The sequence below is a fragment of the Protopterus annectens genome, chromosome 7.part1 (assembly GCF_019279795.1).
Source record: "Protopterus annectens isolate FY-2018-M chromosome 7.part1, PAN1.0, whole genome shotgun sequence".
In the NCBI taxonomy this organism is placed as follows: Eukaryota; Metazoa; Chordata; order Ceratodontiformes; family Protopteridae; genus Protopterus; species Protopterus annectens.
Window position 1 is genome coordinate 257,066,892 of NC_056740.1, and position 23,594 is coordinate 257,090,485.

At 42.7% G+C, this 23,594-nt stretch overlaps 1 protein-coding gene across 2 annotated transcripts in view; it reads right to left on the minus strand.

The window, feature by feature from the left end:
* MTMR10 (myotubularin related protein 10) overlaps positions 1 to 23,594 on the minus strand; it is a 1,193,387-nt gene that overhangs the window by 696,275 nt on the left and 473,518 nt on the right. For both annotated transcript variants that reach the window (XM_044078705.1, XM_044078706.1), the window contains exon 6: positions 16,122 to 16,212. In XM_044078705.1, coding sequence (XP_043934640.1) covers positions 16,122 to 16,212 — 91 coding nt within the window. The remainder of the gene's footprint in view (positions 1 to 16,121; positions 16,213 to 23,594) is intronic.

The following is a 23,594-nucleotide window of genomic DNA, read 5'->3' on the forward strand; positions in this document are numbered from 1 at the left end:
AAAAGAAGTCCCAGGGGGCCAATCAGGGAGAAGTGCGTCTCTTGAGGATGTGCCCTGAGGGGGAATTAGGGCAAAGTAGCTGCTGCATTTGTTGTTTATCGGAGAAGAAAACAGGTCGCAGCACGGCTGGCCCCAATGACAAAATATCTTCCTCGCTATGTTGTGGTTGAGAGACCACTTACAAGGCAGAAGAATGCAGCTGCCAACTTGTCTGCAAACAGGCTGATTTCCCTGGGATATGCACTACTACCAGAAAGGGGCTGGAAGCAACAGCCCACTGCCAAATTCTTAGAGCTTCCCGACATAGTGGGTAAGATCTGGTTCTTCCTTGTTTGTTGATATACCAGACCACTGACATGTTGTCTGACTGAACTGCAATTGTCCCAGAAGGAAGGACAGACTGGAATGCTTGCAATGCTAAAAGCACTGCTCTCAATTCTAGGATGCTGATATGCAGATTGGCCTCTTGCAGGGACCAAGTGCCTTGGACAGTCTTTCCCAGATAATGCCCCCCCTCCCCATCTAGGAAGCATCTGTGGTCACTATGGCTTTGGGCGGAGGGGGAGAAAGGGTGCAACTCCATAGATTGTCTTCTGGTTTCATCGACACAGATAAATCCTTTTTGCAGCGATTTATTAGGATTGGGTGAGACATCAGATGCATTAGAATAGACCACTGTGATGCCAAGAACCATTGAAGCAGCCTCATATGATACCTTGCTAGGGGTACTAAGGTTATAGTTGCTGCCATGGTCTTCAGAGTTTGTAGTACCAGACGAGCAGGAACTTTGTTTTGGGAAATGATGGCATGAACTTGTGACCTTAGCTTCGTTAGCCTGTGGAGGGGAAGGGAGGCTATGCAAGAGATTACACTGAGTCTCACTCCAATGAATTCTAGATCCTGTGAGGAGTCAACTATGATTTTTCCTTGTTTACTGAGATGCCTAGTGCCTCGGCGAGGTGTAGCACAAAGTCTGTGGCTTGAAGCAGTAGATGCCTGGAGGGGGCACTATGGAAACACTTGGAATCCTTGCAGTCTCAAGTGAGCTGTTATGACTGCCATGTATTTGGTGAACACCCGGGGGCTGTGGTGAGACCAAAGAGCAATGCTCAAGACTGGTAATGACTGGCTCGTAGCCAGAAGCGGAAAAATCTTCTGGAGTGCTTGTCCATCTTTATTTGGTAATACGCAACCTGAAGATCTATAGAGCACATCCAATCATCCTTCGCCAGAAAGGGAAGGATGGACTGAACTGTGACGATCCGGAATTTTGTCTGTTGTACAAATTTGTTCAAAAGGCTGAGATCCAGAATTCGCCTCCAGTCCCCTGTCGTTTTGTCATTAAAAAGAATCTTGACTAAAATTCAGATCCTATTTGGAATGGTGGGATCCTATTTGGTCTGGTGGGACTTCTTGGGTGGCACATAGGTGGCAGTACACTAAACACCGAAAGTGTGATGAGAGACTTAGGGACACAGGCGGATAGTGGTCTCACCTTCGATAACCACATCACCACAACAGTCCGGAAATCCTTCTATGTGCCACACCTCATCACTAAGGGCTTTTCATCCAGAAAAAAGGAGGTCATTGTCCCACTGTACTCATCCCTCATTAGACCCATTATAGAGTACAATGCCCCATTTGGTATGTACCTCACAAGACATCTGCAACAGCTGGAAAGGCCGCAGAAATACCACACTAAAAGAATAACAGGCCTAAAGCAGATGCCATATGCTGACCGTCTAAACTCCAGCTATACTTTGTGGCATATTGTCTATTCAGAGGCAATCTCTGCTTAACATACAAGGCCATGTCAAACCTTGAGCTGTTGGACATGCTCCACTTAAAGAAATCCCAGTCCCTCAGAGCCACACGCTCCAGGAATCTAAACCTTTTCATCACAATGAACAAAACATGCGGGAGGGATAGTTTCCTGACCCAGAGACGCCCCATACTCTGGAACAGACTGCCCATACATGTCAAGCAGCAGCCTCCCTTCCCTCTTCAAAAGGATCCTTGACGACTGGATGGGAGATAGGAAATTCACCCCGGTGATCACGTCAGTCGCCCTGCTACAGGGGCCCAGGGAAGTAAATACTGCAGGAAGAAATATCAGGGGAATTGTTTGGCTAGGCTTGTACAGGCCCCTAGGGCCGATAGCCTAGTACCAACCTATGAACCTATGGATCACTCTTTTAGAAGCAACTTTTGGATTTCTACTGCTGCTAGATCTCTCTTACTGGGTAGAATATTGGGGATTTGCTTTCGATTGCATGGAATATGGTAACCTCTGGTGATAATTTTCTGCAGTCAGGTATCCGAAGTTATCATAAACCAGGCCGACTGGAGCAGTGAAAATATTCCCTCAACTTCTGCCAGGGGTAAGCAATCAGGCCTCCTTTCAGGACCACTGGTATGGTTGCGCAGAGAATGAATCTCTGGAGCCCTGATTACGCGGGACCCCCTCTGCCACGGGGAGGACGTCTTCCAGTAGAGTTCCCCCTCTGCCCCGGGGGGAGTACTCACCACATGTGTCACGAAAAGGCCCTTGGGATTTTTTGAACCACATTTTCCCACTCCTCTGATTCCTAGAATAAGATCACCGAGAAGCAGAAAAATGAACACCCAAAGCAGAAAGGGTCTTTCCGTCCTTCTCACACCTGGCTAGCGTCTCGCTAACTTTTGGGCCAAACAACGAGGAGGCATCAACCGGAGCACTGATGAAGGAAGACTTTAAAGGTTCCACAAAGTCACACAAGCGCATCAAGGCATGTTGCCTTATGGCAATGCCTGTACCTGCTGATCTAGACGTGTCTTCGGCTGCATGGGCGATAAGCCGTATGGATGAGTTTGAAGTGGACTCCAGGGTGGCAAGCTGCGAGGCAACTTTGTCTTGACCCTCGTCAGATACTGCTCCTGTAAGGGTGTCCGAAAGCTCAGTTACCAGATCCCTTTGGAGTCTAATGTGCCAAGAAGCTCAAGGACCTAAAAGTGAAGGTTAATGACGCAAAAACCCACTTCCCAAATCTGTCCATCGCCCTAGACTCTCGGTTAGGGGGATGGGCAGTAGAACTCTCCTTGGCGAGTTCCTTTTTGGTGGCCACTGCCATGGCATCCACTGCTAGACCCTTTGACCAATGGCACTGATGATCTGGGGCAGTTAAAATTTTATCTGGCCTCCAGGAAATGGGCTCTAAGGAATCAGGAGCCTTCCACGCCCGCTGAACAATCAGCTTAATTAGATTGTCAGTGGGTGGGATCACCCAGGAAGTAGATGGGTGGGCACAAAAAGTTTGCAAGAACACAGATTCCTCAGAGGATGGGTTTGAGGGCTTCCAATCACCCCTCTGTTTTAGTATGTCCAGGATGTCTCCAAACGAGACATCTTCAGGGCGTGACTGGGGGGAACCTTCCCTTTCATCATATTCTGTGTCTTCGGTGACTGATTCTTCTGGAGAATGGAGGTGCTTCCTCTTGCATGTCCTCTAAAGGCATGGCTCTTCAGGGGGAAATTCTGAAGACTCTGAAGAGGGTGGACCCTGAACAGGGGTATCTTGCAGCTCTTGTGCCCACTGTCCAGACATAGTAGATTGTGATAGCTGTGAGCAAGAGGATACGAAAATATGGCACTCTGACGAGGAAGGAGCCAGCTGGGTGACTGCTGGGGCCAAAGCTCTCTCCATGACCTGGAAGGCAGGCCTACCTGAAGAGGAATAGGAGCCCAGAACAGAGAAAGACAACCTCAGAACCGGGGTCAAACCTTGCTCTGATGAGCCACCATCCAGAACAGGAGCCGGGGGCGGGCTCGAAACCACTAAGGATGGCACCATAAGAACTGAAACCATACCAAAGGTCTCAGAACAGACAGTCGAGCCACAGTCCCATGTGTGAAATGGATCCGAAGGAGCCAAAGACAACAAAAATAACCTTGTTGCTGAGGTAAGGTCCACCATCGGCACCAAGGTAGCTGGTACCAGGAACGTCAATGGGACGGCTCCAAACCTTGGAAGGAGGTTGAAGGAGGATAAACTGGTGGAGTCTTTGGAGAGTAAGCCTCAGCTACAGGAGGGAGAGAGGTCTAAGTAGGTGTGGGAAAACCCCGGCTGCCAAAAGATGAAATACCAATCTAACTACATCTAATTTAGATAGAATCCTGGAAAAACGATCGACATTCCTGAAGGGGACTCAGGCCTATCCACAAAGGGGGTGGGGAGATGACCCAAGAATGGGTCCACAGAAGGGGAATACCTAGCCCTGGGAAAGGAAATATTACTTGTTTGACTTTCGACACCACCAGTTGCTGTGCAGAAGGGGAAGCTCGTACTGAATAAGAAGAGAGTGATGCTGGTTCAGAAACTATTGCCGGTACCGAACATGTCATAGATGCCAAAACAGTGGTTGGTGCTGAGGTAGTCCGCATCGGTTCCATAATCTCTGGTACTGAAGAAGTCGGTGCCGAAAGTGCTGATTCTGTCAGTTTAGGTATTTTAGTCTTCAGTTCTGGCGCAGCGGATGGAACCTGCGATTTGGTTTGGCTTTGTCTCGTGTGCTGATGGGAAGGTCGGCACAAAATGGCTTTTTCTTTTTGTGTCTGGCTTTGAGGATTGAGAAGACTCAGCCTTAGAGAGGGCTTCACTAAAAGAACATTTCAACAAGCCTTTTACAATGAGCTTGTTTAGTCTCTCCGCTTAAGTATGGGCACTAAAGCCCTGACAAATTTTACATGTAATGTTCAAATGTGGGGCACCCAAACAGTACACGAAAGAAAGATGCGCATCTGAATTGGGCATCTTTCTATCACAGTTCTGGTACTGCTTGAACCTGGATATCCCTTTTTGTTTCTCTGCCATATTAATTTCACACACAAACAGGCAAAAAGGAGGAGGAAAACAGAAAAATGCTTTTTTTTTTTTTTTAAAGGTCTACCAGCAATGGTATAACAGAAAAACCCAAAGGGTAATGGAAGATGATACCAAGAATGGCATCCAAAGATTACCTGTGGTAAAAAGGAAGGGAAGGCCTGTTACCAACAATGGTAAACTAAAATTACCTTATGGTAAGGGGTGGGTAAAATAAAGTAGAAGGCAGTTAAATGCTCACAAATAATAGCGCAACTATCAGACAGGAAATAGAAGTAACTTTCAGTCAAAAAACGGTAGAGAAAACAGTAAATAAAGAACTAAACAAAGCAGTTAGCTGAGAGTATCAGCTGACGCTTCCAATTTTCAGAGCAGCAAAGACACTGGTATTCGGGCCGACTGAGGGCTACCTGCAAGCAGATAACCCAAATGTGATGACAGCAACAGTGAAACATGAAGAACATCTACACCAACAGAGGAATGGAGAAAAGAGATTCTGCAGAAAGTGATGACTGCAATTAGGGGTACAGAGAATAGGAGGGGGCTGGAATTTACTGCTGGAAGCTGGCAAAGGAACCATGGTATTGGGAACAAATAATTAGACCAGGAGAGTGAAAGGCAACAGAATGGGAAGAGGCCAATACGACATTTGGATGGCAGGCAAGTGACTTTCCCCTACTCCCCACCATGCGAACACAGCGCACAAATATAACATCACGGGTATTACAACCAAGGGTCTTCTTGGCAAGGAAGGGCAGCAGAAGTCTAATTAACAATCACCAGTAAGGTAAGTACTGTTGGAGAGAGGAAGAGAAGGCTTCATGGGTCTAAATGCAACATCCATTCATTTTCTGGGGGATTCAATTGTTCACTATGTAAACAGACTGACCATATGATGCAACTTTGAAAATGGGATTTCTGAATCTCAGGATACTTCATTAGAATGACAGGTGGAAAAAATGTCTCTCCTGTCTTTGTCATGGTTGGCAGCTGACAGATACGACATCAGTCTATCCTCAGTCAAGGAGGCAGCTCACTGCCAATGAATTGTAAATGCCTGGCCTCCCCTACTTTCTTTTCCCAACAGAAGTTGAAAGTAGACCACCCTCACAAAGACCACCTCCTCACCACTGTTTATCTTTTGATTTTTAGTCTATGAGAGAAGAATCAAGAGACCTTTTGGTAAGCCTGGACAAAATAGACAAGGTTAGGCTCCAAAAGAAGACAAAAAAGAGGAAGGAGAGGGGGGTACCTTACCTCAGCGGTAAAAACCAACAGGGAAAAAGGGGATGGTGCGAGGGAAAGGACTGCAACAATGAACACACCTGATTATCTAACAATGTTAATTACACAACTGTACTATGTTCATCATGGGTGCTTCACTGCTGCAGTCTTAAGTGATAGAAGACTCCCACATTTGTTCCTGTAAGGAAGGCTGGCTAAGAATCAGGAGACTGAAGTAAGCATCACAAGATGGCTGGGGCAAACCATGTTCCATACATGGAAAAGGCATCTTAGTCTGTAGTACATTCAGAATGTATAGATACAGGAACAGGTATTTTCTTTCAAAATATCTGGTGTGCTTACCCTTTAGGATGGCAGTAGTACTTGCTGTCCTCTTGGCAGACTGTGCCTTAACTGTTCCAGGAACAGTTTATCATCATACGTACAATAAACGGTAATGCCATTTGTCAGCACTTTTGAAGTAGACTTTTTATTTGTTGATCAGGTAAGCCCACTGAACACGTGTCACTTCTCAGGGGCAACACTGGAGTACTGTCTGGTTAGGTGACTTGCTCAGAGTCAGTAGGAAAATAAATGTGGAAGGAATCAAACCCTGTAACCCTGGACAAAAGGAAACAGCATATTAACAGCTCAGAGCCTTAAATCGACTGAGCTAACTGCCAGACTGTTTTGAAACTAGCATCCCACTTTTCTTTACAGTAAAGAAAATGAACATCTAATCATATTTTTTGAATTTTCTAATATCCCTGGTTCTATTAAGACAAACTGAGTTGTCTATGAACATCCAGAAAATGCAGAATCCTTCACACTTCTCAAGCCTAGGAAGACATGCAGTGAACTTAACGGCTTGATTAATGGATACTACTGTTACCAAACTTTGGCTTGAAAAATGTGTTTGTTCTCAGTGGTACCCTTTGTGAAAATACAAAAAGGGGCTCCTTGCGCACTAGACCACGGAGCACTGAAATTCTCCTTGCAGACATGACGGTGGTTAAGGATTCCAATTTTCCATGTCAAAAACTTTGTAGGTATGCTGCAGCTGCTGATTCAAAATGTGAAAATGGTTAGCTATCTACAAAAAGATTTACAGCTTAATTAAGGGATACACTTCCTAGGTGGTCTACACAGAATGACGTCCCTGGAAATTGTCCGACAAGTGGCCTGGAGTCAGACAAGCAGATAACAGCTGACAAATGCACCTTGAGACATGAACGAGATAGTCCTCCTGAGAAAGCACATATGTATACTGTAGGAACCAAGGACACGTTATATCACTGGATCCTGGTTCCTCCTTTGGCACCAGAGAAAAATTGCTTCCATTTAGCTAGACAAGATTTTCTGTTATTTGGTCTCTTAGTTTTCCTCATGACATTAAGCAAATCAGAATACAGGTGCCCAAAAGGATATTACAGTTAAACTCCTTCAAGCAATTGAGTATGGCAGTTTTGTGTGCCAGTGACCTCCTGCACTGTATCCAGAGGATCAGATGCTGAGCCAACAAGAAAGTTTTTTTTCTTACCATCTCTAAGAGATGAGATAATCAGTGTAGGCTAGATAAAAGTGAAGTGTTTAGAATAATCTCAGGGCAGTCTTACCTTCTGGATGATGCCTGGGGATTAAGAACTTTGGAGGAAAAATATACAGAAACAGACCCGTCCAACTGAAGGAGAAGGCATCCACTGCCCAAGCTTGCTTGTGTGGTGCTCTGCAACAGAGATTCTTCAACAATCTGTTTTCTGGGGAAACAGAAAGCTCTATCAATGGTACCCAACCACCTAACCATTAGGCCTAATGAGTGCTGATGGCCTGCTCAAATGCTATTGCAATTTTCTGAGCATGTATGCAGGAAGGCTTCAGGGACATATCACCTAAGCCTGCATGGCTAGACTACACAGAAGGAATGAGTGGGTTCCCCTCTTATTTAACATTATCTGCTACCATGTAGATGACTTACAGCCTCTATATAGGTTTGAAAGCCATGAGCACCTGAATAACTGCCCATATACCTTATGTTGATTTTTTTCCAAGGGACTCCACACTCCCTGAACCACCCAAGCTAGGTCTGAGACACGTGGTCAAGGTCTGCTCTGGGGTACCTTGTCTGAAAGGAATATGAAAGTCATGTACTTACCATAATGGTAGAGCCATGTTGTCTTCTGTCTACATCAGCTTAAGGGTATGTTGGATCCAACTGGATCTGATAATGGCAACTTTCAGACTTTGGATCCAAGGTTCAGGATCTTTCCCCTTCACATTATTCCCCTCTGCCCTAACAGTTTCCCAGATCAAGTTTGCCCTCCTACACAGAGTTATTAACCTATGCCCCCCTTACAGGATGAAATAACAGGGAATAAAAACTACAGTCAAGGACTGCAGGTCTGACAGGCTCAGACAGGTCCAGTGCAGACAATCGAGAGCTGGTGACAATTTGGATGGAGGGAAGCTTCAGATGGACGAAAGAAGATAACACGGATCAAGAGTTATGCTAAGTATATAACGCTCGTATCCAATGTTGTCTTTTCCATCTGTCTTGACTTATGGGATAGAGTCCCCAGCTACCACAAACTCCAGGAGAACTTATGGAAGGATATTCTGGAGCATGGTGGAACCAAATCCGTAGTCCTAGACTACAGGTCCAGCTTGTAAAAAGCCACAGAGGTTGCTATGGCACCTGCTGGATGTGCTTTAAGCTTGTTAGGCAGTGAAAGCCTCTTGGCCCCTATAGACAAATGTGATGCATATGCACATTCACGTGGAAATGAAAAATTGGTCATTCTTCCTGAAATCCTTTGTATAATCCAAATAGAAACATAAATGGTGATGAACATCCAACAAATGCAAGAGATGTTCACCTTTGAGAAATTAGGAAAAAGCACAGGTAGATGAACAGCCTGATTCAAGGAAGACTCAGAGGCAACCTTGAGAAGGAAATTAGGATTTGTTCAAAGGGACACCCTATCTTTATGAGCTATAAAATACGGTGAATTATAAGACGAGGCTTCCAATTCTGATATTCTCGTCAATACAATGGCCAAGAATAGAGTTTTTCTAGACAAAGTATTTCAGGTCCACAGCAGCTGCAAGTTCAAATGGGTTTTTTGTCAAGACCCATAGTAATATAGTTATATCCCAAGGTGGAACAAGATTCCTTAAAGGAGGACATGGTGTACTTCTCAAAAAAGTCTTAAAAAGGTTCAGAGAGGCAACAGGGGTCTATTCTTCACCTACAAGAAAACTTGAAATAGCTGCTAGTTGAACTTCAATCATGGAGTAGCTAGCTTTAACATAAAAAAGGCCTGCAAGTCAGTCTAGAATAGACAGTAAGGGTGCAGAGATGGGGTCTACTCTAGACTTTTGGCTGATGCCCAGATATAAAATCTTTTCTGTTTGCTTCTGTAAACTTTCCAAGTGGAAGGTTTCTGAGATGAGGATAAGATTTTCAGGTGACACCTGCCAGACAGATGAGAGATCAGATTTGGAAAGAGATCCAGCACCCATTGTGGGCATATACCAGATGAGGCTACATGAAGGGGAATCATATTTGTCAAGGCCAAAAGGGGGAGATGAGAATCACCCCGTCTTGCACCAGACAGCTTTCTGAAGAAATTTGGTTGTCAGCAGAGTTGGAGGTTAAGTGCAAAGGAGACCTGTGTGGCCAAGTGTGGACCAAAGCATCCCTCAGAGACTGCCCCTCTTGGAGAATTAAGGCAAATAAGCTGCTGCATTTGGTGTTGAAGGGGGATGTAAATAAGTCACAGCAAGGCTGGCCCAAGCAGAAGATCATCTTGGTAGCCACTGTCTGAGGGACCACTCCTGGGACAGAAGAATCAATCTGCTCAAGTTGTTTGCTAATACACTGGATTTTCCAGGAAAGTGTGTTGCAATTATAAAGTGTTGGGAAGACACTGCCCATTGCCAAACCTTCCTGGCCTACTGACGTAAAGGGTAAGTGTTGATGTACAAGACTACTGACATGCTGTCTGTCTGGATATAGCATTTACACTCATGCGGAGGGAGTCCTGGAATTTCTGCAATGATAGGATGTCTGCCCTCACCTCCAGTACACTGACATGAAGATTGGCCTCTGTCACAGACCTTGTGTTTTGGACAGTCTTCCCTTCAAAATGCCCCCACCACAGAAGGGATGCATCTGTCGTCACAGTGGGAGAATGAAAGAATACCTTAAAGAAACCCGAGAGGAATTTAGCCACCAGTGAAAAAAGAAGTTATGTCCTTACCATAACATTCCATCGGTGTTGTCCATCTTCATTCATTCTTGATTGATGGGTTCTGTTCCAGCCCCTTGGAACCGGCTTGGCCATTGTACACAGCTCGCAAGCTAAAAACTCTTGAGCTAAGGCTCTACCCACAACACCCCTCTTGCCTCTTCCCATTACCTCAGATCGAATTTCCGGAGAAGTAGAGAAAATACAGAAGTCCTGTCTAAGGTATAACCCTACAACATCCCAGGACTAGGTCCGATTGTCCAAAAGTTTCTCGGATGTCACGAATGAATGAAGATAGACAACACAGGTGGACTATTATGGTAAGGACATAACTTCTTTATCTGATGAAGTCAATCTTCACTCATTCTTGACTGATGGGACAGACTCCCCAGCTACTTTTGAACTTGAGAGGCCCTAAAAAAGGATGTTCCTGAGTATCATAGAGCCAAAGGATGCTCTTCCCCTGGAGACCATGTCTAATTTGTAATGACTGATAAAAGTATGAGTAGCAGCCCAGGTTGCAGCTGCACATATTTCTTCCACAGAGGCCTTGTAATGAAAAACTGCTGAAGTGGAAACAAATCTGGTAGAATGTCCCCTAACCCTAGTAGGCAGTATGCATTTATTTTGATTGTAGACAAAGGTAACACAGTCTCTGAACCATTTCGATAAGGTAATCTTTAAAATGGGTTTGCCCAATCTGGGGCCTGAGGAGGACAGAAATTACTGGTCTGATTTTCTAGACTGTTTTGTTCTGTCCAGGTAAAAATGTAATTTTCTGTGGACATCCAGCAGATGCAAACAGTATTCACCTTTGTTTGAGAAATTTGGAACGAGAACTGGCAAGTCTACAGACTGGTTAATATTAGATTCCGATACCACTTTGGTGAGGAAAGATGGGTTGGTTCTTAGAGAGGCTCTCTCCTTGTGAAAAATGATGTAGGAATGTTTCACACATAAAGCTTGTAACTTGGAAATTATTCTAGCAGACATGATAGCTACTAAGAAGACGGTTTTCCAAGACAAAAACTTGAGGTCACAAGTAGCTGCTGGCTCAAATGGCTGTCGAACTAGGCTTTGTAAGACTAAAGTCAAATCCCATAGCACTACAGGTTATTTGAATGCCGATTTTAAATGTAAAGTGCCTTTAAGAAAGATTTTGCATAAACGGTTAGACATCAAGGAACAATCATCAAGTCCGTCATTAAAATTAGGAATAGAGGCTAAATTAACCTTAATTGTGGAAGTAGAGGCTCCCGATTCAAATAAAGTCACTAAATATTCCAGAACCTTATCAACTGGGAGCTAAGAAGGGGTCTATGCGGTTTGTACAAGAACTGGATGGAATTTCTGGAGAAGAATTTGTCTAGTTTTCGGTTTTGAAAGTAGGCAAACAGATCTACTTAAGGTGTTTTCCACATCTGGATCAATTCCTGGAAGAACTCTGGACTAAGCTTCCACTTGTGACATCTGTCCAAGATTTTCTGAGATTGTCTGCCTGCCACAATGTTTTGCTCTGACAGTATGTAACATGCAGGAGTAGTTAGGGAGTGCTGAAGACTCGGCTCTAAAGCTATCACTAGCATTCAGCACAGAGGGTAAAATCTGATAACCATTGTTTAAGTACCACATCATTGTGGTATTGTCGGTAATCACCTGAAGACGGCATGGTTCCCAAAGACAATGTAAAGCCATGAATTAGAGCCAGCATTTCTTTGACATTTATGTACTTCAACTCCTATCAAATCTGCTCTCCAAGTAAAATCTGAAGAGTCTGTTAGGAAAGATTATGTTGGGGTAGGAAGAGAAACAGGCAGCCTGGGATTGAGAACCATCTGATCCCTCCACCAGTGTAGTTCTAGTTTTACAAAATCCAGTACTGGAATTTGGAACTCCAGGAGGTGAAAATTCTGCACCCACACGTTTTTGAGACCGCACTTAGACTGGATCTTTGTCATGTACAGTCTTGTCAAGTGGTGTCACTGGAAACATAGAAGCCATAATGCCTACAATCATGAGAAACTATCGGGTTCAAGTTTTGGACAGAATAGAAAAGTGCTGAAACACTTCTCGATACGAAACTACCTTGGTCCTGAGATAAAATGCTTTTTGCATTTCCCTAAGGCACCCCAGAAATACAAACCTGTGTGACGGACTCAGGGAGAATTTTTGCAAGTTCATCTAAAATTCCCTATGAGTGAAGTAACCTTTGTTAAGGACCCATGGAATCTGGGCAAAGACTCTGCACAGATAAGCAAGTTGTCTAAATAAGGAAAAATGTGGATACCTTGCAGCCTGCAATGGGTTACCAATGGGACTAGACACTGTGTATACTCTTGGTGCAGTAGACAGCCAATAGAGTAATGCAGGAAAAACTGCCCACCAGAGTAAGCTATGCCTGCAAGACTCAGTCAAAACGTAAGTTGTTACCAGAAGCACAAAACAGCACACAACCCTTACAAAAAGGTAATTCCCAAAAAGCAATGTTACACAACCAGCACACAAAATACTTCTGTCAATCTAGATACAGATTTTCAGAAAACAGCTATCCTGTAAATTGATACCATAATATAGGTAAACACAAGCATTCACAAAGGAATCAATTCTTCCCCATACAAAAAATACTTTTCAACTGCTAAACACTATAAACAAACCTAAACTGACACGAATCATGCCTCAAAGGCAAGAAATGACAATCTATTACTAAAAAGCAATTCCTATAGAGACAATGATGGCAACTGAGGAACTTCTACCAATGTGCCTGAAAAGCCAGTATTCTTAAAGTGATATAAAGCAATTTTTTTATAAATACTTTGTAAATAGTACAAATATAATAAAATAATTACTTGTATGGAAATGGTCCCTTAAAGGGGTATCACCTGTTGAATGGAAAGCCTTGACACCTGCACAAGTTGCCAAGAAAGTACTGAAGATATTTAGTCAGTCTGGCTGCTTTTACAGTTCCCTCCAAATTTGGCTGCTTTTACAGTTCCCTCCAAATAAGATTAACTTACAGGCAAAGCCAGAGTGACAGCGTGGGAGGCAGTTAGTGCTTTCGGAAGATGGCCAGGTGCTGCATCCTTGGCAATGATACAACCCATAGGCTACTGCGGCAGTGGGAATGATGAACATCTACAATATTACAAATATTATAAGACTTAACCCCCAGCAATCCAGCTTTAAGGGAAAATGCTGTCTAATGAATCTGGTAAACTTCGAGAGAGTAAGAGAAGCTAATGACAGTGGTCATGCTGTCCACAAAGCATATCTTGACCTCATCAAGGCATCTGATACCATAAAATATGCTACCGTAATTAACACACTAAATGTGCTACAAACTGATCCTTATATACCTAGGGTGTACAGCAAATTGGCTGAGGGACAGAACCCACACAGTAAGGGTGACAGATGCATCCCCACACAGCACGAAGATAAACAATGGACACCCTCAGAGTTCTGTGCTAGGAATTCTGCTATACAGCACATACCTCTCTGATCTCTAAACCAAAAATGGGGATCTATGATTAAGCAAGTCAGTAGACAACTGTAAATTGGGTATCATCCTCAAATCTCCCCCTGGCATGCAGAAGTTATAAATTTGAACTTACACAAGTTAATAGCTGCTGCACAGAAAATGGGCTACAACTAAATGCTAAAAAGTGCAATACTGTTGCATTTGGTGAACAATCCCTCCACCAAGCGTTCAGCATAGAAAACATCCAAAACAATGCTGTTGTGAGAAGACTTGGAATATAGATAATTCTCTCTCTCTCCTATCATCATCATGTTGCAACAGTGATTAGGAAATCCTACCTGGCACATCTGATTGCAAAGGGTATCTCCTTCTGAATTAAAAAGTCCTCATCCGTATCTCCTTCTGAATTAAAAAGTCATTATCCCTCTATACTCCTACTCATTATGCCCATCACAGAAAATAATGCCCCCTTTGGGATACATCTTTATTGACATATTAAGCAACTGGATAGACCACAAAGGTTCTTAACATAAAAAGTTCATTGGCCTAGAAGACCTGAGCTACCATGAGATGCTGAAGGCTCTGTCCCTGTATTCAGTGTCCTACAGACACCTTAGGGGTGTTCTATGCCTTGCTTTTCATACCACTGGGGGATCCTACAGTCCAAAACCTCTTATATCGCCACAAATCTTGAACCTGCTTCAGCAAATAAACAGTTATTAGGGGACATATTAATCACGCAACAATCATGTCTTCTTTAGAATACACTTCCACTCCATATAAGGTAATGTGACACATGATCTTCCTTTAAGGAAGAACTAGACGACTGAATGGGTATTCTCAGATTCTCCCCCAGCTTAAATGGCCTATCACTCCTTGAAAAAGGAGACAAGGTCTAAGGATAGGTACTGGCAAGGCGTACATGGCCCAGGTGCCTTGTACCTTCCTTTTTTGACCAGTTTCTAAAGAAGATTTTGTAGCAATGATAAGTTTTGTGGACTACCCAAAAGCAAATAACATTTGTTTGACATTATCTTGTTTACTTCATGAATGAATTCAAGATGTAGGAATGTAAAACAATTACAAACGTGATTTTTTTTTGAACTACATGGATACTGGCAAGTTTCATAAGGTACACGAGGGATTCTTTGAGATGAGTACTTTGGTTTCAGAATTCTTTTTAAGGAAATTTTTCTTAAAATGTGTACGCCAAGGTAATGCACTGATTTCATAAAAGACTGATTTCAGACAGTCTGGAAGCACAGCATAGGGTTATAAAAGACAATACATATTAAAATGATGTTTTAGGTACAAAGATACACACACACACACACACACACACACACACACACACACACACACACACACACACACACACATACAACACACAAACACACATACATATAGAAGATCTAAATCAAGATCAACTGATGCTCTGGGGGGGGGCAAGCACCTTCTTCAAACCCATGTTGAGGTACTCCCACAAAAAAACAGCACCTGCTGTACTTTCCCCTGTATGGAATTATGCACACCCCAGCAAATGCCCCCTGGAAGGCTACTTCATACTTCATACTCCCAACCTTACCACAAAGTCAGTGTAGTAGCAAACAGGACTTTTTCCTCTCCCACAAATGACCACTGGCTGCTCACTACCACCCTCTCTCATAAATGCAACTGCTTTCAAGACAGCTCCATTAATGCCCAGGTCATCCAGATCACAGTCACAGCTTCATCCCTCTATGCCATACAGTGCTGCATAAAAGAATTTTGATGTCTTGCAATGTAAAAGGTAGGGGATTAAGGATGAGATGAAGGACAAGTACTAAGTACTGGAGCACATCTACAATGAGATACAGTATGTTGTTAAAACTATCTTTCCTGAAGCACATTAGGGAATTATTTTATAACTTTTTAGCTGAAACCAAACTGCTGCAGGGTGAGATCAAGGATATGGTAGTGTTATCAGGCAAACTCCTTGGTGACTTCAACAAAGACGGCATCTTAGAGGAGGCCTTACCACACCTGTTAAAGTACGTCAGCACTCTGCAGTAATAATGCTCTCCCAGGTCAGAAACAACCATGAAATGACCAATAAGGAATTTTCCAACAATTTCAAACTCAAATCTACTTCGTAAAATCAAGTTACTGCCAAGTGACTTGCAAACACATCTGCGTATCTGTAACAATACCCTTCCCATCGCAAGATGGAAGCATAATGTTTCATGAAGATACATTCCTTTGACTTTCACGTGGATAAATTCTTAGAGAAATGCACTATCAAAGATGCTTTAATAACACAATTTTGCTTTTCCTTACCTGGATTGCTGTACAGCTTTCCAACATATTCAAACCCAAAAAGCAGCTGAATGTCAGTTGGTTGGGTATAATGCGCTAATGCAAGGCAAACCTAAAGTTATAAAAAAAGCACAACAAAAAAAGTTAAAATAATGAGAAATTAAATGCGTAATTTCATTACTCCTAGTTCACTGTCATCTAGACATACTAACCTATTTTGCTTCTTGATAACATCAGCAGTACCAGTGTAAATCAATGAGACATGATAGAAAAAGTATGTACATAAAAGGCAGAAATCTAGCAAACAGAACCCTAAATGCTTAAGACACCCTTTATCTACACTTCAAGTGAAGCAATTCTGATAATCTTGTTTTGTAGAATTAATTTTTTTTTATTTTTTTTTTTACAGAGAATTACATATACCCACATAATTGGAGTCAAACAAGCAGTGACTGAACCTGCTTCAGCAAACAAACAAATCACTATGGAAGGGACATTCATCATGCATATTGGGTTGATAACACAATAATCAGTGCCTTCAAACTGACATGAACAACTCCATTTTAATCTTGCCATTTATTCTTTTTCTTACACCAGCTTTACCAGTTTAGGGTTGCAGGAGATCTTGAGCTTAAACCAGCATTCAGTGGGCTGATAATGCAGAGATTAATCCTCAACAAGACACTAGGCTATCTTAGGAACTGAGCACAAAACACCCCCTCCCACAGAGTATACACATCTATGTGTAGTTTGGAGAACTGCCACTTTACCTACTGTTTTCTCTATGACGTGGGAGGAAGCTAGAGCACCCAGTGAAAACACAAAAGGAAGGGCATTTTAATAATGTTACTATATCTGTAAATCAGATACATTTATTTTACTTCTGTTGACTATTAGCCCTAACATGTTTCTGGAACATTTTCAGGAATACCTGAGGTGGTATTTATTTATACAGATGGGAAATTTAGCTAGGACACCAGAACATTCCCTTAATCTTTTTGTCGAGTGCCATGGGATCTTTTAACATCCACTTAAGCTACCACCACTAAAGCAGATGGGGCATCAGTTAACATCTCATCATAAGAATGGCACCTCAGCAGTACACTGCGATGTCAGTAATGGAACATGAATACAAGTATCTGGGTGTGTGCAAATCTCTCCTGTTAGTTATGTTCAATATAGGCAACTGTGATCTCCCATTACTGACTCACAGCCAACAAATACAGTACTAATTTAGCCATACAGTCATGCAGCTGATAACGAAAACATACAAAAATATAATATGCATTACTTACATAACTTAGCAATAAATTAAAAGAAAAAATATCTGTAGACAAACAACTCTGGTAATAGGTAACACTGCTATGTTCACCTGCCATTACTAAGCATGAATGTGACAACATGCAGTACCCCTTAATATCCATCAGTTTCAAGTTATTAATGGAAATATCAAATACAGCACATATGCATAAGTGGATAGAATTTAATTACAGGCTTTAATCCGGTGTCTCTCATCTGTCATGCTACTTTCCTAACCTATGTACTTAAGTGTCCTGATAAATGTGGTTAAATAACTGGCACACATTATATTCCTTCACTATGCAGTAAACTGCCCCGTGACTTGCAGTTCTAATGGACACTGAAACATCTACTGTAGTTCAATTGCAGCAATGTTTATTTTTTCTTCCATATTTGTAAAACACAAGTAAAGTGATGGTGTTTATTAGCCACACAACTGTGATGACATTTACTTTCAGCCAATAATCAGCACAGCACTACTTTATTTAAATCGGTTATGTAGACAAGTAGAAAATACAGTAAAAGTCCATATATGCATCATTACGCATCCAAAAGTAAACATCTTTATAGCAAGCAGTTGCTACAGTTTGGAACACGCATGGATCACTACAAGTGCTCAGATTTGACTGCAAGTGCTCTGTAGTGCTCAGCTTAATAAAGTACTTATTTTGCTCTTCCCACAGAATATGTGTTTGTGAATGAGAGGGAGGATAGAGGAATGGTGAGGATGCAAGGAGTAGAGGTGGCGAAGGTGGATGAGTTTAAATACTTGGGATCAACAGTTCAGAGTAACGGTGAGTGTGGAAGAATGGTGAAGAAGAGAGTGCAGGCGGGATGGAGTGGGTGGAGAAAAGCGTCAGGAGTGATTTGTGACAGACTAGTACCTATAGGAGTGAAAAGGAAGGTCTACAAGAGGGTAGTGAGACCAGTATTGTTATATGGGTTGGAGACAGTGGCATTGACAAAAAAGGCAGGAGTTAGAACTGGATGTGGCAGAGTTAAAGATTTGCACTGGGTGTGACGAGGGTGGACAGGATTAGGAATAAGTATATTAGAGGGTCAGCCCAGGTTGGAAGGTTTGGAGACAAAGCCAGAAAGGCACGATTACGATGGTTTGGACATGCGCTGAGGAGGGATGCTGAGTATATTGGGAAAAAGATAGAGCCAGTTCCTGCTTGAGGGAACCTGCAAAGCAAGAAATCTTTTTTGAACAGATTTTTGCCTTTTCTTCCATTTTCTTCATAACCTGCTTGGCTGGGCTTGTGTAAAAATCAACTTATCCATTATCCATAGGAGCAAGCCTAGCTTAACTGGCTTTAACATGATCGGTAAAACTCTTTAGCCATGCATGCCTTCTTATCACTATTGCCAGTCATGGTTGATCATGAAGCCTCAGTGCATCATAGCCACATTTTTTTAATGGTTGCTAACCTGTTGTATGTTATTTACCATTTCTTAATATATATTTTCTTATCAAGAGATTCATCAGTGGTTAGTTTTTTAGTTAACGATCAAGCATAAACTCTTTGGTATTGTATCATGTGAAACTGACAGTTTAAAGCTCTAGCTGAGGAAGTGTAGACCACCCTTGAGTGGGGTCTGGGGGTGGGGCCTTGTAGGTGGCACCCTGTAAATCTGCTCTGTGGATCTCTGTCTGTGGGGGGGGGGGGGAATCTGGTAAAGAGGGGAGCAGACATCATTGAAAGCATCATCCCACCACAGAGGAACAGGAGGTATAGCTAAGGGCCTGTGCTGTGGGAGGTGCAGAAAGGTCCTAAGTCTTTTCTGGAGTCTGAAAATCCTGTCTGTGCCATTGAACTGCTCTAGCATGGCATGTGGTTTCCCCAAAGGGAGAATTTCTGGAGGGGAAGGAGCTGAATGGATTCTTCAGCATCAGCAATCTTCAAATCAAAATTGGAGAGGAGCCTCTGGCTGGTCAGTTATGGCTGATTCGTCAGCAGAATCATCAGAGGAGGACACTGGCTCAGGGCCTGCCTAGGTCCTCTCTCTGGGGGGCTGAGGAGAGGCCCTGTCTGGAGTAGATTGAGAGATCCTTAAGTAATGAAATTAAATCTTCTGCCAAGTAAGCTTTGAAGAAGAAGAGGGCCTGGTTGTGGGGGGGGGTTAGGCACTGTCTTTAGTAGTCTTGGCTGCTTTAGCCCTGGCGGCGAAGGCCTTAATGGACATGGCTGCTGGAGGCCTTGAAGTAATCTCGGCCGCACTTGCCGGCAACTTCTGCTGCCGCTGCTTGCAAGAAAGAGGAAAAAAATGGCGCTGGCTGATGCTTTTGCACCAAGACCAACAGAGAGAGATGGCGTGTCGGTGATCATCGATCATGACCGGACTTTGGAATCCGGCCGACTGAAGGGCTGCCTGACGACAGGACAACCCAGTTGTTATGACTGCAGATGCATCCATGAAGGACATCTAAGGATGAAGCTACCAGGTAACAGGAAAAGAGGAAGGCCTAAGATAAGGTTTATGGATGTGGTGAGAGAGGACATGCAGGTGGTTGGTGTGACACAGCAAGATGCAGAGGACAGGAAGAAATGGAAACAGATGATCCGCCGTGGTGACCCCTAACGGGAATAGCTGAAAGAAGATGATGACCTGAAGAGCAGAGGGGGTGGGGCACTCGTTCATAGTACCAGAAAGACACTGATTCAGCCAGTTGCTCTTCTGTTCACATTTCTTTATTTTTCAGAAAATGCTCTGGAATGCAAAGATGTGTGTAGGCTGTTAGAGGTGTGACATTCCACACCACACAGGCATTAACTAGTAAATTTCAAAGTAGTAAATGTAATGTAAATTATATACACTACATGCTTAAGAATAACAGGAAAAGATAAGTAAGGATTAACACAAATATACTGAAATGATTAAAACTTTACAGGGATAAGTAATTTGAAATGTTTTGAACTGCCGAACTGTATATTGTTTATGTAATGATGAAAATAAAAATTACTGCTGCATAGTGTCCGGTGTTTATTTGGAGAAGCAATTTATATTTTATGGAAAATATGGTATATTCATGTTTATATTTTAACAAAGATAGCACTACACTGAGTGCCATGGTATACCCTTATAGTAAATTACTACCAGCCGAGGAAAATGGGACCTTGCTTTACATCGAGACTGAATGAAGGCACTTCAGAAGTATAACTCTTTTATGCTGGATTACAGTGAATGATAAATCTAAGTACCTGACCTGAAAGTAGATTCTACTGCTTTTTTATCTTCCTGGAATTAATGGCAAGCCTGCTGCCTGCTAAATTACTGTAAGTGGGACACTGTCATCCACAATATGGTTGTTAGGAATGTAGAAGTCTATTTAATAGTCTACAATAGAGTCTGCACTAGAACATGAATCTAAATGCCTAAAGTGGGAAAGGACCTAAACATTCCAGATAATTTAGTATCAAACCCAAGTGTGAGAGACAAGCAAGACCAATTCTAGTTCATTAATCCAAAATGAAACTAAAGTAGTTTTACAACAGCCATTGACTAGAAAGCAGTACAAGCATTTAGCCATTCCTGACTGACAGACTTGCAAAATGGTATGGCTTTGTACATATACTCAAGTACATATACTCAAATATCAGGAAGAAGTGGAGTCCTTCATGACTTTCCGACTGGAAGCTGCCATCAAGCTAACAGGTAGACATTTAAAGTAGCTTCTAAAGCCTCTAGCATTATTCAGATTATTCTGCATAGGAATCACAAAGTATGGCTGTGTAAGTACTTACCATAACAGTAGTTGTCCTACTGATCACTGCTGTAGTATTCCTGTCATATGGGTTGTCACAGCTGGTGTCTGGCCAGGATACCAAAGCTTAACCTTCCCCAGGTTATATGTCCAATGCATGACCTCCGCTCATATGCACTGGGCTATACAGATGAACATACAAGCATGAATCCTCAGACTATCTCCAAGCCAGTGGCCTGAAGACTACTGAGACAGGAGACTGGTCAGTTAGGAAGGGGCATAGCATGAATAGGTAAGAAAACTCCCCAATTCCCATGTAACAGAGCAGAGGTTAAAGCAAAGGGAGAGAGGATATGAAAGCTGAAGTAAGGTACAGAAGAGGGGATGCAGGGTAGGCTGGAATACTGTAACAGTGATCAGTAGGACATCTATGGTTATTGTTCAGTTCTTGTACAACTGTACTATGTCCCGACTGAAATCACTTTTGCAGTATTACTGACACATGGGTGACTCCCAGAGCTGAAGAAGGAAAGAAGGGCAGTTGGCTAGCAGTCTGGGATAGAACTGACCAAACAAAAGCTGCCCTGGACCTAGAAAAAAAGCATCAGATTTGTAGTGTTTGGTAAAGATGTGTACAGAGGACCAAGCAGCAGCCTCTAAGATACACCTGACATCGGAATGCCCCTGTGGAAGCCACTGCCCTAGTGTGAGCAACAGAAAGAAACAGCCTTAGAAATACAAGCTGCAATAGCTTGTTTGTAGACTGGCTGTCCCAGCTTAGGGTTCATAAATTATACAAACAGCTAGGCAAGTCTTTCATACGGACTTAGTTCTGTCCAGATAAAATCTGAGTTGCCTGTGAAAAATCCTTTCCACCCTGTTTTATGGATTGAGAAAGAAAGTGGAAAGATGAATAGCTTGATTGAGGGACAAGCTCATCCACTACCTTAGGCATGAAGGACAGATTAGCCCCTCACAGTCACCCTGTCCTTGTGAAAAATAACAAAAGAGGGAATGGTCATTTGAGCTTGTAACTCAAACTCTCTTAGCAGAGGTGAAAGCCAAGAGAAGGATAGTTTTTCAGGTATCGAACTTTAGAGAAGCGGAAAATGCTGGTTCAAAACACGCAGTGCAAGCATCTGTAGCACAAAATTAAGATCCCAAAGGGGAGAGATGGGTTTCCTAAGTGGGTTAAGACAGGAATCCCGAGAAAAAGCTTGATCTCTTCCCTAGCCATAAGTGGAGGACCAAAAGGAAGGCAGACATTAATAGCTGACAGGTGAGCATTTATAGAAGAGTAGGCCAAACCTGATCAAAGCAGTTCACAGACATACTGCAGTAAAGCAGGAACTTGTGATAAGAGTGGGTCCTAACAATATTTAAGGCACAAACAGGAAAGCCTTTTTCATTTAGCTGTGTAAGATTTTCTAGTAGTGGGTTTTCCTGGCCTCTTGAAGAACTTGAACATCTTCAGAGAAGAGGTGTCTGAGGAATTAAAATCCTATCCCCCAGAAGGTCAAACAGAGATGGTTGATCAACAGTCCTTTTATCAGTTATCTGGTCCAGTTGAAGAGGAATTCTCTTGTAATTTTCCTTTGCCAGATGAAACAGCAGGAGAAAAGTACAGTTGTGTGCATTTACCATAAATGTAGATGTTCAAGTGTATTCACTGTTGCAGTCATCACATTTGGGTTACTGCCAGGGGTAACCCTCAGTTAGCCCGAATACCACAGGCTTAGTATTTTTGCATTGGTTGCTATCACTCCAGGATGGACGTCAGGTCATCAGTGGTATAAAATCAGGCAGCCGATGCCATTACATTAATTTTTCTTGCCCTAACTGTCAGGAGCCCTCAAATAGGGAGCTAAGTTATGGTGGAAGAAAGTACAGTTGTGTACACTTACCATAAATGTAGATGTTCGAGAGTATTCACTGTTCGTCATTACATTTGGGTTATCTGCCTGCAGGTAGCCCTCAGCCTGATTAACAAAGTCTTGGGTCCTGCGTCGGTTGCTGTCCCTTCTTCCATGACGTCACATCGTCAGGGGTATAAAACATGCAGCAGACGCCATTACATCAGTTTTTCTTGCCCCAGATGTCAGGTGCATCCCTAATAAGAAGCAATTAAATATAAAAGTACAATGATATACCTCCAACAAAAAAGCAAATACACCAAAAAGGCTTTTAATAATAGTGAAGGAAAGTAGAGGCATAGCCAAAAGAAGTTAGGGGGCTGGAGGGAGGGTAATCAGGGCAACAGTGAATAGACTCGAACATCTACATTTATGGTAAGTGTACACAACTGTACTATGTTCTTCGTGTTTCACTGTTGCAGTCATTACATTTGGGTAGATTCCCAAAGCTGTGGTTGGGAGGAGGAATTTAGATAGCATTAAGGCCAGCTATAAGGCCCTGCAAGACTGCAGCGGCATAGCCAACTCTGGATTTAGAGAAAATTGGCAAATGATAATGCTTGGTGAAAGTATGTA